The 19,932-nt window shown below is 40.4% G+C and overlaps 1 protein-coding gene across 1 annotated transcript in view; it reads left to right on the forward strand.

Annotated features, from left to right (window-relative positions):
* Positions 1-18,137, forward strand: part of pdlim1 (PDZ and LIM domain 1 (elfin)) — a 92,338-nt gene extending 74,201 nt beyond the window's left edge. Inside the window, exons 5-7 of the mRNA XM_059946264.1 lie at positions 7,593-7,744; positions 10,356-10,473; positions 17,773-18,137. Of these exons, the coding sequence (XP_059802247.1) occupies positions 7,593-7,744; positions 10,356-10,473; positions 17,773-17,962 (460 nt within the window). The 3' untranslated portion in view covers positions 17,963-18,137. The remainder of the gene's footprint in view (positions 1-7,592; positions 7,745-10,355; positions 10,474-17,772) is intronic.
* The last annotated feature ends 1,795 nt before the right edge of the window (positions 18,138-19,932 follow it).

Consider the following 19,932-nt stretch of genomic DNA (forward strand, 5'->3'; position numbering starts at 1 on the left):
GATAAGGTATATAGAAGCCCAATAGAGGGATATTCTCTCTGTCCACTAATATACCTGGTGACAACAGTGTTTATTGTGTATTGTGAACGTTGCTGACACTTGAATCCTTACTGAGGTCTCTGACAGTGTGTTTCTTTCCCCATCATCATGCCATTGCTTGCTTTTCTAAAATCATTCCTCTCCTCTCTTTCCTAATTCTTAAAATTAATCCTGCGCTCTAGCCCATTCTCTCCTACTGGGTTCTTTCGAGCTCCCGTTGCCACTGTATATGCTCCATCTTTCTCTTGCTCGCCATCAGCTTTCCGCAGGAGGCACAGCACCTCCTCCATCCCAAGCCAACTCCGGGTCGGACCCGAGGAGCTGAAGGAAGCTGCCCAGTACTGTCCAGCAGGACCAGTGGAGGTGGAGGTGCCAGGGCTTCGAGTGGTTCACACTCAGTTTAATTCTCCTCTGCAACTTTATTCTCAGCAAAATATTATGGACAGTTTGCAGGGACAGATCTCAACAATAAGTCCCACTGCTGGCAGGTAACAAGCCCATTTTTACTGTGCTGTGTGTTTCATGGGTGCCGGGTTGTGGTTTTGCTGCACACTTGCACGTCACTTTGGGCTGATTTCCTGCACACATCTTGGTCTGAGCTGTTTGGACCCGGCTGGTTCTGTTTGCCATTGAAGGCTTGAGTGGCAGCTTTATGTCAATATTTTTATAAAGGCCCCAACCTACCACTCCACCCCTTCCCCTCACCCTCACCTAGGATAATAAAAGACCATGGCCTGTTGGTTTGTGCTGGGTTTTGTGCTTCACATGTCCCTTCTTCCACCTCTGTTCATAAACCCTGCCAGCTTATCATTCCTTTTCTTTTTCTCTCCGATTCTTGCCCCCATTTTCCCTTCATTCATTCAATACTGTTCACCCCCTCTCACTTCCACAGTAGAGGGAAGTTCCCAACTTGGGATCCACAGACCCCTTGCTAAAAGGTATTGGTCCATGGCATAAAAATGGTTGGGAACCCTTGGTATACAATGAGGTTCTTCAATGTCCTGACTCTGCACCAACTAGCAACACTCATTTATACAATGTTAAATCCATTTTCTCTTACTCTCATCTGGAACTAATCCACAACTCTTTTCCAACACATTTAGTGAATGAAATCTCCTAGTTGACATTCCCAGTGTTTCTGGAGATCACAACACTAAAGAAGTTAAAACTGAAAATGGAGTACAGACTGTAAAGTGGGGATAGATTTTCTTTTAACCAGAATGTGAAGCCAAGCTCACCGAGATCAGATTACTCCAATATGGCACCGACCAGCAAAGTGCAGGTTCAACATCCAGCAAGCTCATTTTGATATCTTGTGTGGGACAGTCCCTACAATATCTCAACTTGCCTTTAGACAATGCTAACATCATCAGACCCTTCAGGCTATCACTGATCTGTGTGTGAGTGTATTTATCAGTGGGCAATAAAAAGATATGAGGAGCAAACATGCTGAAGGAAAGTACTGGTGGTGATGTCTGAACATCCAGGTCTTGACACTATGTACATGCACGGCTTCCTGTAACACTAGGCTCTACAAAGCAGCATGTCTGCTGTCCCTCGATCTTATTGGACACAGAACTTTTTCGAAAACCTCCAATGATGGCAGAGAAATGGCTGGTTGTGCACTCTGTTTAGAAATGTCATTGAGCTGCTCCATATTCTTGGATTGGAGGTCCAAACCATTTCAGGTCTAGGCTAAGGTAGAGAGGGACAAATGGGGTTAAGCTGAGTCCCCTACCACTGACTGCTGTTGCTGAAGGCAGTTACTGGGCCTTTTCTCCTGCGCAACATGTTCCTTGAACGAAGATGTGCCATCAACTATGGGAGAAGGGGAGAGAGGGACAGGGAAAGAAGGTCGAACCTGGATGGAAGAAAATGCAATGCTCCTAGCCTCATTGAGTCAGACGGTGAGAAAGAGAGAGGAATCAGGCCATCTGCTACCAATCCCTTCAGTACACCACTTTTCACAGGTTTCCTGTCAGAAAAAAACACCCATCAACACTACTCTCTGCCTCTAATACTAAACCAGTTGTGGATCCATTTCACCCATATACTGCAGATTGCTTTTGCCTTAATCTTCAGGACCAGCCGACCATGCAGTACATTATCAATACCATATGCTTCATACATATACTTACTATCTACCACCTTGCTTACCAACTTGAAGAAAAGCAAACCGATTTGTGAGTCTCATCTATAAACTAGTGTGATTTAGAGCGGCCAATTACTCTTCCAGCCTTCACGTCTTTGGAATGTGGAGAGAAATCAGATCAGCCAAGGGAATTCTTGGCCACAAAATATATACACATTTCCCACAGATGCCACCCAAGGTCAAGATTAAACCTGGATCTTTGGTGCTGTGGGGTATGCAAAACTATGCCACTTTGCACCCAGAATTATCAATTACATTACATCAACAAGTTTCTGTTTAATAGAGTTCCAATGCATTTTAGTGGCATTTGGCTCTCGCCATTCTTTTTGGGCCTCCCCATCACTCTTTGACATCTTGTTGCTCCTTTGTTGCTCAGGTGTTTAACTAACTCCTTACAATCCTCTCACCTGCGCATTTCAGCTACTTCCTGCAGCCAGCCGCTATCTGCTGGTTGCATTGAACTACATTGACATTTCCCCAAATTTTGAGAAAGATGTATTTTTTTTAAAAAAAACTATCATTTAGAATGATCAGCCCTTTTAGAGGCAGAGTTTGAGCCATGTAGATCCTCCTAACTGCAGGTAGAAGAGGCATTTTAGCCCAATTAAGTCTTGCAGCAGGATGGCGTCCATCTCAAAAAGCATAATGCAGTTGGAGGAAATCTGAAACAAAACAGAAAATATTGGAAGTACTCAGCAAATCAGGCTGTGGTGGAAGAAACATCATTAATATTTCAGGCTGATGACTTTCCCTCAGAGAAATCTAACTCTGCCTCCTGCAGAATTTTTTTCCATCTGTTCCTTATCTTGGCCAGTTTGGACTGCATAGACAAATGGCTATTCGCCCTTTATGTTTGAGTCAGCTCTTTTAAAAACCTGACCCTAGCTCCCAATCTTTTTCATTAGACCCACAAGCACTTCCCTTCTAGTGTATGTTCCTTTTAGCTGCCACTAACGTTTCTCCCAATGGATCCTGATCATCGGGACTTTCTGTATGAAAACTTTAATGATCCAATTCTTTGGCAATTATCTTAAAGATGTGCTTATTGTCAAATATCATCTATGAACTCCAAGTCCTCCCTTTTGAGCTTGTCAAATGTATTGGAACATTAGGTATTGTGTACTGAAAGTCTTGTAATTTACACATCTTCAAGTCATCCCAAAACACCAAGGCTTGAAAATGCTGCTGAAGATTGTTTACAAATCTTTGAACCACTCTGACTCTGCCTGCTTACACAACCAAGGCTGAACTTAAGCTGACTGTTTGCAGCAGGTTAGCGCTCACTGGTCTTAAGGAAGTTGCTGTTTTACTGAACACTGCACGTAGCAGGTAAATAATGTTAAAGCACAATGCTAGGCTGCTGTCGTAGAGCTCGTTTACAGGTAGCATTGGGTGAGCTTAGTCTGCAAAGATTTCTGACATACCTAACCTTTTGGAGTGTAGTGAGGTGGGGATGGAATCATTAACAACAACTTGTGCTAGACTCCTGAACAGAGGGAGCTCTTTTTCCCAGCATTAATTTGGGGTATACCCCAGGTTGCTGAGAGAGGCAAGAGATAAGAATGCTGGGGCCTTGACCAAGATCTTCATGTCGCCTTTAGAGGCAAGGTCCCAGAGAACATTGACAGGATGCAGAGCTGAGCTGAGAAGTAGCAGATGGAGTTCAACTTGGAAAGTGTGTTGGCGCGTGGCCAAGTGGTTAAGGCGTTGGTCTAGTGAAGGTCACTAGTTCGAGCCTCAGCTAAGGCGGCATATTGTGTCCTTGAGCAAGGCACTTAAGCACACATTGCTCTGTGACGACACCAGTGCCAACAAGCTGTATTGGCCCTCGCCCTTCCCTTGGACAATTCATCGGTGGCATGGAGGGGAGACTTGCTGGTCTCCCATACAATCCTGCCCAGGCCTGCACTCTGGAAACTTCCCAAGGTGCAAATCCATGGATGCCTGTATATGGTGATTCACTTGGGAAGGTTGAATTTGAAGGCAGGACGCAGGATTAATGGCAGGATTCTTAACAGTGTGGGAGAAACAGAGGGATCTTGGGGTCGATATGCATAGGTTCCTCAAAGTTGCTATGGGGGATTAAATTCAGGAGCTGCGAGGTAATGCTGCCAGGTCTATAAACCTGGTTAAACCACTCTTGAAATATTGTTTTCAGTTCTGTTTGCCTCATAATTGAAAGGATGTGGAAGCTTTAGAGGCAATGTAGAGGAAATTTACCAAGAGACTGCCTGGATTAGAGAGTATGTTTTATGATGATTACATCTTTTGTGATAAGGAGGAGACAGACAGTATCTTTTTCCAAGGGTGGACATGTGTAATACCGGAGGGCATGCATTTATGGTGAGAGGGGTAATTTCAAAGGAGATGTGAGGGGCAAGTTTTTTTACACAGAGAGTGGTGGGTGCCTGAGATGGTGGTAGAGGGAAAAACATTAGAGACTTTCAAAAGACATTTAGACAGAGACATGAATGAGGGAGGAATGGAAGGATATGGACATTGTGTCAGCAGAAGAGATTTGATAGCTATTTGATTAGTAATTTAATTGGTTTGGCATAACATTGTGGGCCTAAGGCTCTGATCTTGTGCTGTCCTGTTCTACCAGGATAGGTTGACCATGATAGTGATTTTCTCTTTTGAGTGAAGGAGGATGAGAAGTGACTTGATAGAGTTCTACAAGTTAAGAGGCATAGATCGAGTGGTTAGTCAGAAACTTCTTCCCAGGGCAGAAATGGCTGATGCGAGGGAGTATAACTTTAAGGGGCTTGGAGGAAAGTATACAGGGAATGTCAGATGTAAGTTTTTTTTTTACACAGAGAGTGGTGAGTATGTGGAACATACTGCTAGGGAGAGTAGTAGAGGCAGATATAGCATGTTGACACCCAATGACTTTTTCCTAGGGCGGAAATGACTAATACCAGGGAGAATAATTTTAAGATGATCAGAGGAAATCATGGCAAGGATTTCAGAGGTAACTTTTTACACAGAGGGTGGTGGCTGCATGGAACAGTGGTGGTGATAGAAGCAGATACATTTAAGAATCTCTTCGATAGGTACATGGATAATAGAAATAGAGGGCTATGTAGGAGGGAAGGGTTAGGTTGATCTTAGTTGTGAGCTTGGCACAGCATTGTGGGCCAAATGGGCCTGTACAGTGCTGTGGTGTTCTGTGTTTTTAAATGTGAGGTTTTGCACTTACTGAAAGGGAACAGTAAAACAGCTAATGGCAGAACTCGTAACAGCATTGATGTGCAGAGAAATCTTAGATTCCAAGTCCATAGCGCCCTGAGTAGCTGCTCAGGTCTGATAAGGAGGTAAAGAAGGTACAGTACAGGTATATGACGGGCTCACCTTTCTTAGTGGAGAAAGCACTGAGTTCGACATTTGGGAAACTATGTTCCATTTTATTAAATATTGGTTAGGCCACATCTGGAGTATTGCATTTCGTTCTGGTCACACCATTATCGGAAGGATGCACAGACTTTGGAGAGGGCGCAAAAGAGTGTGTGCTGCCTGGATTAGAGAGCATGTGCAAAGACAAACTTTTTTCTCTATTTTCCTCCAGAGCGGCTGAAGCTGAGGGAAAATCTAATAGTTTATAAGGGTATGAGAGGCATGGCTATAGACAGTTTGTGTTATTTTACCCAGGGTTGAAATGTCTAATAATAGAGATATTTAAAATGAGAGGGGGTAAGTTCAAAGGAGAGTGGTGGGTGGCTGAGTTGCGTTGTCAGGTGTTAGTAGTGGCGGATATGATAACAGTGTTTAAGAGGCTCTTAGATAGGCACATACATGTTAAGAAAATGAAAGGATATGAACAAAATGTAGGAAGAAGGGATCAGTTTAATGAGGCATTCATTACTAGTTTAATTAGTTTGGCACATCCTGGGCCAAAGGGCCTTTTGGCTCTGTGTCCTGCTCGATGTTCAATGAATGTCCTGCAGCATGAGGCATGTGCAGTTCAAGGAACACTGAAACCCAGAAAGCACAGACTCCAGCAAAGCTGCAGCAGCAGATGGGCGTTGATGTTCATTGGGGTTCTGGACAGTCAGGGCATTTGACTGCTCGTCCCAAAAGAAAGGCAGTGAATTCCCAGCAAGTGGGTAAACGAGGGATGGTAAGAAAGAAGATTGGCTGGAGAGTTTCCATCTTGCTGCATCCCACTGAGTAAGCTTGTGAGTTTGGTTCACGTTGCCCATTCCATAAGCATACAGAAATGCTGTCACTGGGTGGTGTTATTGGTATCCATAACCAAGGGCAAATGTGTGTGAAACAGGTAATTATCATGATGATGACATGCAACTAGAGATGGACATAAGGGATTAGGACAGTGGGGTCTGCTAGTTACAATCTATATAAGAGGGATCCAGTGTAATGTTTCCAAATTCATTGATAAAAATTTTGGTGAAAAAGGAAGTACCTTGCGGAGGACGCACTGTTTGCGCAGGGATATCAATGGGTTAAGTGAGTGGTCAAAAAGGTGTCATGTGGAGCATAATGTGGATCAAGACTAGCTTATGTATCCTGCAAGACTGGAAAAAGCAGAATATTGTTTAAATGATGCTAAACTGTTCAGTTGGTGTTCTGGAGGTTTGGGTAAACTTGTGTGACAAAATGAAGTGGAATATTGGTTTCTATTGGAAGGAGAGTTAGTGCACGGCTAGAAAGTCTTATTAAATCTGTACAGGTGTTTCATGTGACTACAGTAGAAGCACAGGGCAAAGCTTGGTGCCTTTTATGAGTATATGAGGATTTGGTCTAGAACTGGAGGAAAAATTCCAGAAAAGTCAAGTTCTAGACTACCTCCTCTAAGAAAAGCATCCTCATAACAGCTATCCTGTGGCGATCCCTCAGAAATGAGAGCTCCTCTCATTCTAAACTCCTGAGTTGTTTTTTGTCCTGTCTGCCCCTTTAAGAGAGAGGTGATGAAAGGAATTTATTTGAAGAGGGCTTTGAATTCTTGGAAATTTTGTACCTCAGAGGGCTGTGGGTGTTTAACCATGTGGGTGCTGGCTCATACACCACTGAGTAAGGCATTGTCCCATCACACACTCTCAGGGCAGTGGCAGAATGAGTTATGCATAGAATAAAGCACCCATTCACTGTTCATATTTATCAACTACAAATATTTTTGTAATGCTAGTCCCAGTCACTTAGTTCCAGTGTGATCTCCACATGTGATTAGAGGTAGAAAATCCAATCATTCGCTTGGGAACTTATTGGAATGTTGATGAAAGTTGGACAATTTAAGTGCTTGTTTGCAATCACCTTTCACTGATGGCTTGATGTTGCATGATTTTGGCATTGGGACCTGACGAAAGATCTTCAACACGTTGCCCACAATATCGACTGGGTGCCTCGATGTTCTAAGTTTCTCTTATGTGTATGTTCTCCATTCCAGTTTGGAGCCAATGAAACTGCCATGTAAGCCCGTGGTGGACACAGAGTCAGAAGTTTACAAAATGCTACAGGAAAACCAGGAAACAGAGGAGCCACCTCGGCAGTCAGCCTCGTTCCGTGTGCTGCAGGAGATCCTGGAAAGCGAGGACAATGGTAGGATCATGGACCCCGCCGTCAGTCCCCAGGCCTTTCTACCCCTGCTATGTATTTTCTGGAGTTTAGAGCTAAGAGTGCACTCATTGAAATATATAATATTCTGAATCAAACTAATCCTTTCCCCTAGTGGAAGTGTCTGGAGCCAGGAATTGATACTTCAAAATAAAGATTGACCAGTCCAGACTGAGGAGGGAAAATTTCCTCTAGCAGAGGGTGTTGAATATTTGGAATTCTCTTCCTTGGATGATCGAATTACTGGGTGATGCATGTTCATGGAAACGTACAGTAAAGTGTTTCATTTTCATCAGCGGAGTCTGAATGAATGCTGAGGGCAGCCTGCGAGTGTAGCCATTCTTCCAGCGCCAGCATAGCATTTCCACAACTTAATAACCCCTACTAATCCATATTTCCTTGGAATGTGGGAGGAAACTGGAGCACCCAGATGAAACCCACACAGACATGGGTGGAGATGGAGAGGACGAATGTTCAAACTCCTTACAGACAGAGGAGGGAATTGAACCATGATCGCTGGTGCTGTAAAGCATTGCACTAGCTGTTACACTTCATGCAGGACAATATACCCAACGACTTGGCATCCACAGCTGTATGGTGCAATGAATTCCACAGGTTTACCAACCTCTTGGTAAAGAAATTCACCCTCATTTTTGTTCTGAAGGAATTCTTGAAAATTATTTACTATTGTCTCCACAATATCTTCAATGACCTCTTTCAGATCCCTGGGGTATAGTTCATTTGGTCCAGGTGATGTATCTACTTTCAGATCTTTCAGCTTGCAAAGCACCTTCTCCTTAGTAATAGCATCTATAGAGAAACAGGCAGGATAGACAAAGGAAATTCAATAGATGTTGTTTATTTGTATTTTCAGAAGACTTTTGACAAGATTCCACACGAGGCAGATGCTAGCATGGGCAGAAGATTAGCTGACTGGCAGAAGGCAAAGAGTGGGAATAAAGAGGGCTTTATTCCCACTGGTCAATAATTTCCTTTCTTTTGCCTTAATGGGCAGAGTGATAATTGCACATTTCCAGTCCTCTGGAACAGTGCATGCCTCCTCAATCTCTTCAGCTCTTTCAGAACATTGGGGTGTAATCCACCTGGTCCAGGTGACTTCAGACATTTCAACTTTCCAAGTACCTTAATAGGAACTACAATCAAAGCAGATAACCTTATGTTTATCCACAATGAACTCCATCTGCCATGCATTTCCCACTGTCCCATTTTGTCTAAGTCATCTCAGATTATCTGCATCCTCCCAGATCACACTCCCCACCCCACTCCACACCTTTGTGACAACTGCAGTCTTGGAGATTGTCCTCATTCCTGCAGTCCCCACAGTACAATTGGTTTAGGAGTTCCAGAACAAATATGATTACATTTCAAATTAAATGTGGTGGAGGGGCTGCTATTTAGTGATGTGACATGAACACTCAGTGCCCACTTTATTAGGTACACCTCATTAATGCAAATATCTAATCAGCCAATCATGTTGCAACATAAAAGCATGCAGACATGGTCAAGAGGATCAGTTGTTGTTAAGACCAAACTTCTGAATGGGGATGAAATGTAATCTAAATGACTTTGACCGTGGAAGGAATGTTGGTGCTAGATGGGGTGATTTGAATATTTCAGAAACTGCTAATCTCCTGGGATTTTCACAGGATTTTCACAGCAGTCTCTAGCACTTACAGAATATGGTGTGAAAAGACCAGAAGTTTAACCGTTGGCATGCCTTTGTCGTGATTGAGCCCAGGATAGGTCATCTGAGATGTTGATGCCCAGGAACTTGAAACTGTCAACCCTTTCCACTGCTGACCTGTTAATGAGGATTTGTTTGTGTTCTCCCAGCTTCACTTTCTTGAAGTATAAATCAGTTCTTTGATCTTGATGATGTTGAGTGCAAGGTTGTTGCGACACCACTCAACCAGCCAATCTATTTCACTCCTGTGCTCCTCCTCATCGTCATCTGTGTCAAAAATAATAATGTCATTGGCCAATTTATAGATGGTGTTCAATCTGTGCCTTGCCATACAGTCATGTGTGTGGAAGGACTAGAGCAATGAGCTTACCATGCATCCTTGAGGTACGTTGGTGAGGAGGAGATGTTGTCGCCAATCTGTTCTCAATATGGCCTCCCACGTTAATGTTAAAAATATTGTTGGTACTCGCAGGTGATGACAGGGTTCTGTTCCTGAGCACTGTCCATAACCTGGACTGTTTGTAAGTTGGAAGTATATGGGAGAGCGCCACGGAGCTAGCAGTGGAGAGCAATTAGGCACAGAAGAGTGGCTTACTCAGTGAGTGGGTGAGTGAGTCTGCTTGGCACTGCCAGCTCTGCCCACTTTAACCCAGCTCCTGATTTTTGTGGCTTATGGAGCGTGGGGGTAAGAGAAAGTTTACAGAAATGCCCCATTCCCACCCCAGCAGGAGATGCCTGCAACCCAGCAGCAAAGTCCACCCCCACCCATCCCTCCAATTTCCCAAACACTCATCTATATGTATGGTAGGTCAGAGGATGGCAACCTAGGGTGAATGCATGAAGGTAAAGTTCTACGTTCATTTTAAACCTGGCCTTGTCTGGCTTTTTCAGGACAGACCGAGAAGCCGTCTGGGTTCCGAAAAGTAAAGGCTCCTGCAACCAAGGTTGGCTCGACGGTGGGAAGTGCACAGAAGCTACCTGTGTGTGAGATCTGCGACACCGGGATTGTGTGAGTATGGTATCTGTCATCCAACCACATTGCACAGTCTGGCCTGCTGGAACCAATAGGAAGGGACTGGTAGTTGCAAGGGCCCAGCTGTTTGAGGAGCTGGCATTGAGGAGATGCCCAAAGGTAGGAACGAGGAGGCACCAGGGAGAAAGGAGGGGATCGGGGTGCAGGGTTTAAGGAGGCTTGGGAGCAGCTGGGGGAGGACAATGTCCATTAGTGGGATGTAGAAGCTGCTAGGCAGTGGTAGGAAGAGCTTACAGAATATGTCCTGTATCTGTGACCAGTGCAAGGTCTTCCCAGGAGAGCAGGGGTGGGTGTGGTGAGGGATGGTGAAGGGGTGGGGGGAGATGGGGAAACATTATGGTTCTCTTATGATCAGAACAATAGTTGGGATGCTTGGCACTGGTGGTGTAGTCCATCAATGAATCTTTGCAGAGTGCGGGAGCAGAGACCTGCTATCATTGAACAGGAGTAATTATGCCCATTTCTGTGTAATAACGGCTTCTGTCGTACTTCCCCTGAACTGCACTGAGCAGCTTGTGCAGGTACCTGGGTCAGAGTCTGATCCGGGGACTGAGCCCCGGCTGTCATTTTATACAGATGGAGAAAGAAACATGGAATAGCCCCTTTGGCAGCAAATCCTTTGCCTGCTCGTTAATTGGACAGGCTCTTCCTGGTCTTTTCATTGTGTCATTGTTCAGTCCGTGAAGGTACTGTTGCAGAATGCTGCGCATTCTCACTGGCGGGCTTGATGGTCCCCTCAGTCACTCAGACTAGAAGTGCCAGAACTTGGTTCAGTGATCTCAGTTAGAGTACAAAGGGAAATCCTTCTGGGTTCTTTCTTTTTCTTTCTTTTTCAATCTTTTTATTAAATTTCATATATAAAGAAAAACATAACATAATATTAAATAGGTTATAAATGCACTAGATTTAAAGTTAAATTGGTAATAAGATAACAATATCTTATTAAAATATCAACAAAAAAATCATACAATAATCAATCAAACCTATATTGATTATACATGAAAAAGAATAAGAATAGTCACCAAAAGAAAAAAAAATAAAAATGTAAGAAAAAATGTATATTAAAAAAACATAAATCTAAAACTAACATGGGCAATAATAACAGTTTATATGTACATGATAGTGTCAAAAACTCCGGAACTCCATACCAGAACAAGAATAAAAAGAGAAAAGGTCTGGAAGAGGCCAAATTAATTCATATGAAAGTGTCGAATGAACGGTCCCCAAGTTTCTTCAAATTTAATTGATGAATCGAAAATAGTACTTCTAATTTTTTCTAAGCTCAGACAAGAAATAGTTTGAGAGAACCACTGAAACGTGGTAGGAGGATTTACTTCTTTCCAATTTTGTAATATAGACCTTCTGGCCATTAATGTTGTAAAGGCGATCATTCGTCTAATTGAAGGGGAAAGTCGACTACCATCATTTGGTATACCAAAAATTGCAGTGATAAAATGAGGTTCTAAATCAATATTCCAAATTGAGGAAATGGTAACAAATATGTCCTTTCAATAGTTATGTAAAGTGGGGCATGACCAAAACATGTGGGTCAATGAGGCCACATCTGAATGACATCTGTCACATTGAGGGTTAATATGAGAATAGAATCGATCAAGCTTACCTTTAGACATATGAGCTCTATGTACGACCTTAAATTGTATTAAAGCATGTTTAGCACATATAGAAGAAGAATTAACCATTTGTAGAATTTTTTCCCATTTTTCTGTTGATATATTATATTGAAGTTCTTTTTCCCACTCTTGTTTAATTCTACCTGATATTTCTGGTTGTATCTTCATAATCATATTATAAATAAGAGCCACTAATCCCTTCTGACAAGAATTCAAGGTAAAAATCATATCTGAAAAATCTATCAAAGTTGAATTGGGAAAGGATGGTAAAACTTTATATAAAAACTTTCTGATTTGTAAATATCTAAAAAAAATTAGATTTAGGTAACTTAAATTTGTTGGAAAGTTGGTCAAAAGACATCAAACTAACTTCAGAAAAAAGATCACGAAAACATATTATACCTTTCCTTTTCCATATGCTAAAAGCTTGATCTGTTAAAGAAGGTTTAAAAAAGAAGTTAAGTAAGATAGGGCTATCAAGAACAAAGTTTTTCAGAGTAAAATACTTACAAAATTGAAACCAAATTCGTAATGTGTGTTTGACAATAGGGTTGGATATCTGTTTATTGAGTTTAACTAAATCAGCAGGAAGAGAAGAACCAAGAACAGAGAATAAAGAATATCCTTGTGCATCATTACATTCTAAATTTACCCACTGTGGGCACAATGGTGAATCTAAATCTAGTTTCCAATATATTAAGTTTCGAATATTATTCGCCCAATAGTAAAATAGGTAAAGCTAAACCACCATCTTTTTTAGATTTCTGTAACTGTCTTTTACTTAACCTGGGGTTTTTATTTTGCCACACAAATGAGGAAATTTTTGAATCAATGTTATCAAAAAAAGATTTAGTAATAAAAATTGGTAAGGCTTGAAATAAATATAAAAATTTTGGTAAAATCATCATTTTAATAGCATTAATCCGACCAACCAATGATAAGGATAAGGGAGACCATCTAGTAGTAAGTTGTTGAATTTGATGAAGCATAGGTAAAAAATTCAATCTGAATAAATCTTTATATTTCTTGGTAATTTTTATACCTAAATAAATAAAGTTATCAGTAACAACTTTAAATGGTGTCTTGTCATTCAATAAAGTTTGCACATTTAAAGGGAATAATTCACTCTTATCCAAGTTTAATTTATAACCAGAAAAACTACCAAATTGGACCAACAAGGATAAAATAGCAGGAATAGACCTATCAGGATCAGAAATATATAACAACAAGTCATCAGCATAAAGTGATAACTTGTATAACTTCTCATTACGGGTAATACCAAAATTATTAGGAGATTCACGAATAGCAATGGCTAGAGGTTCTAATGCGATATTAAATAATAAAGGACTTAAGGGACAACCTTGTCTTGTACCACGAGATAATTGAAAAAAAGAGGATCTGTAATTATTTGTAAGAACAAAAGCAACCGGTTTATAATATATTAATTTAATCCATGATATAAAATTAGAACTAAAATTAAAATTTTTCAAGGCATTAAATAAGTATGTCCATTCAACTCTATCAAAAGCTTTTTCAGCATCTAATGAAATAACACATTCTGAGGTTGTGGGTGAAGAAGTATAAATTATATTAATCAATTTTCTATCATTAAAAATGGAATACCGGTTCCTAATAAAACCAGTTTGATCTTCTGAAATAATCTGTGATAGTATCTTTTCTAACCTAATAGCTAAAATCTTTGTAAGAATCTTATAGTCTACATTTAATAACGATATAGGGCGATAAGATGCACATAAAGTAGGATCCTTATCTTTTTTAAGAATTAGAGAGATAGTAGCTTCATAAAAAGACTGGGGTAATCTCTTCTTAGTAAATGCATCATTAAAGATTTCACATAACCAAGGGGAAAGCAAAGAAGAAGAAGTTTTAAAAAATTCTGTAATATAACCATCAGGACCAGGAGCTTTCCCTGAATTCATTGATGAGATAGCCTCTCCTACTTCGGCCATAGAAATAGGAGCATCGAACAAACTTTGATTTTCATCTGTCAGTTTGGGAATATTCAAATTATTAAAAAAATTATCCATCATGGACAGATCGCCATCAAATTCTGATTGATATAAAGATTTATAAAAATCTTGAAAAGTATTATTAATTTCTTTATAATCAGTAGTCAAATTACTGTCTTGTTTACGAATTTTAATAATTTGTCACAGTCGAAATAGCTTTTAATTGGTTGGCTAACAATTTACCAGTTCGATCACTATGAATATAAAATTGAGCCCTGGTCTTAATTAATTGATTCTCAATTGAAGAAGATAATAATAAGCTATGTTCCATTTCAAGCTCAACTCTCTTCTTATAAAGTTCTTTGGTAGGAGTCATGGAGTAAATCTTATCAATTTCTTTAATTTTATCCACCAATAAAGCTATATCTAAATATCTTTGTTTTCTTTTACCAACGGAATATGAGATAATTTGTCCACGGATAAAAGCCTTAAAAGAGTCCCAAAGTATTCCTCTGTTAATCTCTTCGGTATAGTTTGTTGAAAAAAACAAGTCAATTTGCTGTTTTATGAAGGTGATAAATTCTGGATCTTGAAGCAAAGTAGCGTTGAGTCTCCAAGATCTAGTATTAATGGAAGAGTCCGAAATCTTAATAGATAACTTCAAAGGTGCATGATCCGAAAGAGCAATAGAATCGTATTTACAATCAGTAACATCTGTTAATAAACAATGATCAATAAGGAAATAATCAATTCTAGAATAACTATGATATACATGTGAAAAAAACGAAAATTCTTTATCTTTAGGTTTCAAAAACTGCCATATTTCAGTAATTCCCCAATCAACCATAAAGAAATTAATAAGTAAGGCTGATCTATTCAGAAGAATTCAAATAGGTTTAGATCTATCCATCAAAGGATTCAAACAACAATTGAAATCTCCACCCATTATCAACATATATTCACTTAGATTAGGAAGGGAAGTAAATAAATGTTTAAAACATTCAGGGCAGTCAAAGTTTGGAGCATAAATATTAACTAGAGCCACTTTTCGATTAAAAAGTGAACCAGTAATCAACAAAAATCTGCCCTGTGGGTCAGAAATAATTTCATGATGTGTAAACGAAATTGAGGGGTCTATAAAAATAGACACACCCCTAATTTTGGCGGTACAATTCGAGTGAAATTGGTGACCCTTCCAGAACTGAAAAAAGCGTTGATTATCCTCCCTCCTAATATGGGTCTCCTGTACAAAGATAATATTAGCATTTAGTCTATGGAATACTTTAAATATTTTTTTATGTTTAATGGGATGATTTAAACCATTAGTATTCCAAGAGATAAAATTAATAGACTTATCCATCATGCCAATATTAATTGTATATATCATAAAAGGTTAAAAAGACATATAACCCATAATTCAGGAAGAAGGAAAAATGATTCAGGAGCAACCGGAGAACATGACACCTCAACAATATTAATAATTTAAAGTCGGCCCATAAACTAAAAGCAAAAAAATAAAAAGCAAAAGTATGAAAAAAGATCCCTCCCCCCTCCCCCCTCCCCCAACCCCTCGGAAAAAAGCCAAGCGGCAGGCGCACGAACTAATACTAATATTACCCCCATTTTCAAGATGGCAACTCCATGAAAAGATAAAAAGAGACTATATAACACCCAGATTTAAATACAGGGTTGCAAAAAAAAAAGAATATATATCAATCAAAATGAAAAAAAGTAATATAATAAAGCAAAAGATCATTAATAAAAAAGGATAAACTTTTGAAAAAGTGTAATATGCCTTTAAAAAAAAAGATTCCATATTCAATTACAAAAAAAATGACGTTTCAAAAGCAAAGACTTATGGGAAGAAGAAACGACATTTTGAAAAAACCATATTACAAAATATAAATGTAAATTCACCAATCTATTAAAAAAATTTTAAAAAAAGTCATCAAAATAGGATTAAAAAAGGATTCAATAATCACTACAATATAAAAAAAGGTCCAAAAATCCAAAACATTCGTCCCATTTCAAGTACAAGCAAACAAATAAATGCTTACGGAAAGCAAAGTCTTATGGGAAGAAGAAACGACATCTTAAAAAATAAATCATTATTACAAAATATAAACGTATATATCCAATTCAGAGAAAAAAAAATTAAGAAAAAAGACATTATAGTAAAATTAAAAGAGCATCTATAAACCATGATAATAAAAAAACCAGGTCTACAGACCAAGGTAAAAAGCTATAATGCAGCTTCATATGTTAAAGCCCAAAACGAAATGGCATCTTCTCTCCAAAAATTCTTCAACGTAACACATAGTTCAACTTATACTAGAAGATCGATATTCTTCGACAAATCTCTTCGCATCTTCCGGAGTATTAAAGAAGCGCTGACTGTCGTCACTCAACGTAATTCTGAGATTCGCTGGGTATCTTAAAGCTTGTTTAAATCCAATTGAATGAATCTCTGCCATCACTGGTTTAAAAGCAATTCTCGCTTTCATCACTTCAAATGAATAATCCTCAACAATACGAAACTTATTGTTTCTGTGAGAAATCATACCTTTCTGACGAGCTAATCGGATTAAAAGCTCTTTCTCCCGAGGATAGTGGAGGCGAACAATCACAGCTCGTGGCTTGTCGCCTGAGACCAAAAATCTCGAAACTCTGTGGGCACGATCTATAGTAAGTTTAGCCTGCAAAGCTTCAACGCCAAAAACTTCCCATAATAAGTTAGAGAAAAATTCAGTTAAGTCACCGGACTCAACTTTTTCGGGAAGCCCGATGATTCGCAAATTCTGTCTGCGAGATCGGTTTTCAAGATCGGTGATTTTAAACTTATAATGCTCTACTGTTTTAGCAGTCAACAGTATCTTCTTCTCCAATGTTTCAATTGTACGTATTTTTTCACAAATTAAGTTTTCAAGAGTCGTGATCTTGACTTCATGCCGTTGAATATCTGATGCCTGCGATCTAACGACTTCTTCAAGCTCAGACATTTTGGCAGTAATCTTATTTTCCAAACTTGCCATTTTACTTTCTATTTTACTTTACAAACTTGCAAGTTTAGTATCCAGAAGATTAGAAATTGCCTCGAGGGATAAAGGCTCTTTAGACGATTTCTTAGCTGTAGCCATTTTAAGTTTGAAAAGATTAGATCAAGTATTGTTTTAGAAAAAAAGTAAATCGTAAGTATCAACCCATGTGATTAAGTACGAAAAGATTTGATTAAAGGGTGATTATAGTTTAAAAAATGAGGAGCGCCTAAAAGGCAGATGTCTACGTCGCCATCTTGAAACTCCCTCTGGGTTCTTGGTCCTGGGCCCTGCCCACTAACCTATCCTGATAGGCTGTAGAGCACACCCCATGCAAATACGGTGAGGTTTGGATTGGCCTATGCTGTGATGCCCATTGTCATTGAATATCCTATCTACAATCAAATTCCATTCAGGAATCCTGCTGCCGATCACTTTCCCTTACCTGGGGCACGTGCACCTAGCACAATTGGCCACTGGGAGTGGGAAGCTCCCACACACACAGCTCTCATCGGCTGACGTTTCAGGTCAATGAACTTTGATGAAGCAGAGGCAGCACGTTACTAGCTGGTTTGTACAATCTGTTCTAGCAAATAGTAAGGATTGCCTGACGGTCAAATCTGTTTGGAACTGTTGCAGGGGAATGATTGTGAAAGTGCGCGACCGGTTCCGCCATCCAGAATGCTATGTCTGCTCAGACTGCAGAACTAACCTGAAGCAGAAGGGACACTTCTTTGTGGGGGACGCCATCTACTGTGAGCAGCACGCCAAGGAGCGATCCGCGCCTCCTGAGGGTTACGATGTCGTTACCGTCTTCCCAAAGTCATAACATTTCCCTCTGAACATAAACCTGTGGAATATCCGGCTAAGTTTGCATGCCTACCTAAGTACATGAACTACTTTAAACACATTTTTAAAAAAGATAATGGATTTCTGTAATCACTTAGTGCAAAGGCCTCTGTAATGCAATGAGGCACAATTAAACTACAGATGTTTAACTACGATTTTTGCCTTTTTTATCCAAATGGTTCCTCTTCCTTTCTTGCATCTTGAAAGGCATTGACCTGGTAAGTGTACTGTTCCACTGAACACTGCTCTGCCCTCAGGAGTAGTTATGTACGACCCCAGTCCTCCTGACCCCTCACTCACTCTTGGCTGGGGTGCAGTTCTACAGCTGCTCTGGATCTTCCGTTCTTTGAGCATGAACCTGAATTGAGTGTTGGAGACCGTTGAGCTGCAGGTGATGGTGTTGGTTTATGTGTTTTGGGGAGTGGGGGTGGAATAACACTGAGCTGCCCCTGCAGCCTCATTCCATTTCCTGTTCCCAGCTCTGGCTAAGGCCTGTGAGCACAGTACGAGATGGGGACTGATATATGGATTCATCCTGACTCAGTTACTCAGTTTGCTGGTATTCACTGGGAAACACAATGGCCTTTCCAGTAGTGAAAACATCCAATGATGTTTCCCAGAAGTGTAACCTGGTTAAAGCTAATACTGTATCTTACAACAAGCAAAACATTGAACATGGGTAAGTTTAAAGAACATTTTTAAACATTTCAAGGGATGTCTTCTTCAGCTCATGGTTCCACAGCCTCTCCCAGCTCACTTCCACTCTGACTGCACCGTTCTTTACCATGGTGGCTCTGCCTTCTCCTTGAGTTGCCCCCTCCCACCACTTCCACCTGGCTGGAATTAAAGTCACTCGTTATGGAAATAAGCACATTAACATGGATCCTGTGTCATTCTCCCCACGTTTTCATTATCTCCCTCCAGATTCTACCACTCACCCGCACATTATAGGCTGTTTGCAGTGGCTAGTTAACCAGCACCGTCACATAGAAAACCCACAGTCACAGGCAGAGCAAGCAGACTCCTCTCAGGCAGCAGGGGATATGGTTGAAGGTGCTGTGAGGCAGTGGTGCCACTTGCTGTGACACTGTGCTGCCCCTTAGTTTCGTATTGCATAACTTCTTGCAAATTAAAGATGTTACTATGATCACCCATACTCTATCTCTGTTACCATCCAACTCCACCTTCCCTCACCAGTTGGTGCATCGAGGAAGAATGGATGCCCCTTTCCATTCTTCTCAGACAGTGGGACATTTCTTCAATTTTGCTGACAGTTCCATCTTTTAAACCCTGGAGACTCTTCCCTTTCTTGATTGTATCCCCAAAACCAACCAAAATCCATTGCAAAGCCAACAGACTATCACACGCCTCCCAACCTGTTTCCAATAAGGTCCAATTCTGTCTAGATTCTCTGTTGAATTAGTTCTGAAGTTGTTATCTCTCAGGCAAGTGGTTTGAATTTGTTTTGCCTTTCTCTTCAGCCATGGCTTTCCTCCACCAGAGTAGGCAAATATTGAGCCATCCAATCCATTTCTTGCATGCTTACTCTAGCCTGACTCAAAATTTAGTTTTCATTCCAAAATAAATAATCTCTCATTTTCCTACACTGCAGTCCGCCTACCAACTTCTTGCCCACTCATGTATCATATCCATATACCTCAGCAGGCTCTTATTGCCTTCTCACAACTTAACAGCAGTTATCACTGTAGAACGTGGCCTGAATTCACTCAGCCCCTTCCATCAAGCTATCAACATAGATGATTAATAGTTGAGACCTCAGCACTGATCCCTGCAGCATTTCACTTGTTACTGGTTTTCCACTGGTAAACGACTCATTCACCCTGGCACTTTGGTTAGTTAACCACTCCCCTGTCCTTGCTGAGATTGGTATTGGTTTGTCTTTGTCACGTGTACAGTGAAAAGCTCGTCCTGTATACTGTTCATATGTTT

The sequence above is a fragment of the Hypanus sabinus genome, chromosome 21 (genome assembly GCF_030144855.1).
Source record: "Hypanus sabinus isolate sHypSab1 chromosome 21, sHypSab1.hap1, whole genome shotgun sequence".
Taxonomy (NCBI): domain Eukaryota; kingdom Metazoa; phylum Chordata; class Chondrichthyes; order Myliobatiformes; family Dasyatidae; genus Hypanus; species Hypanus sabinus.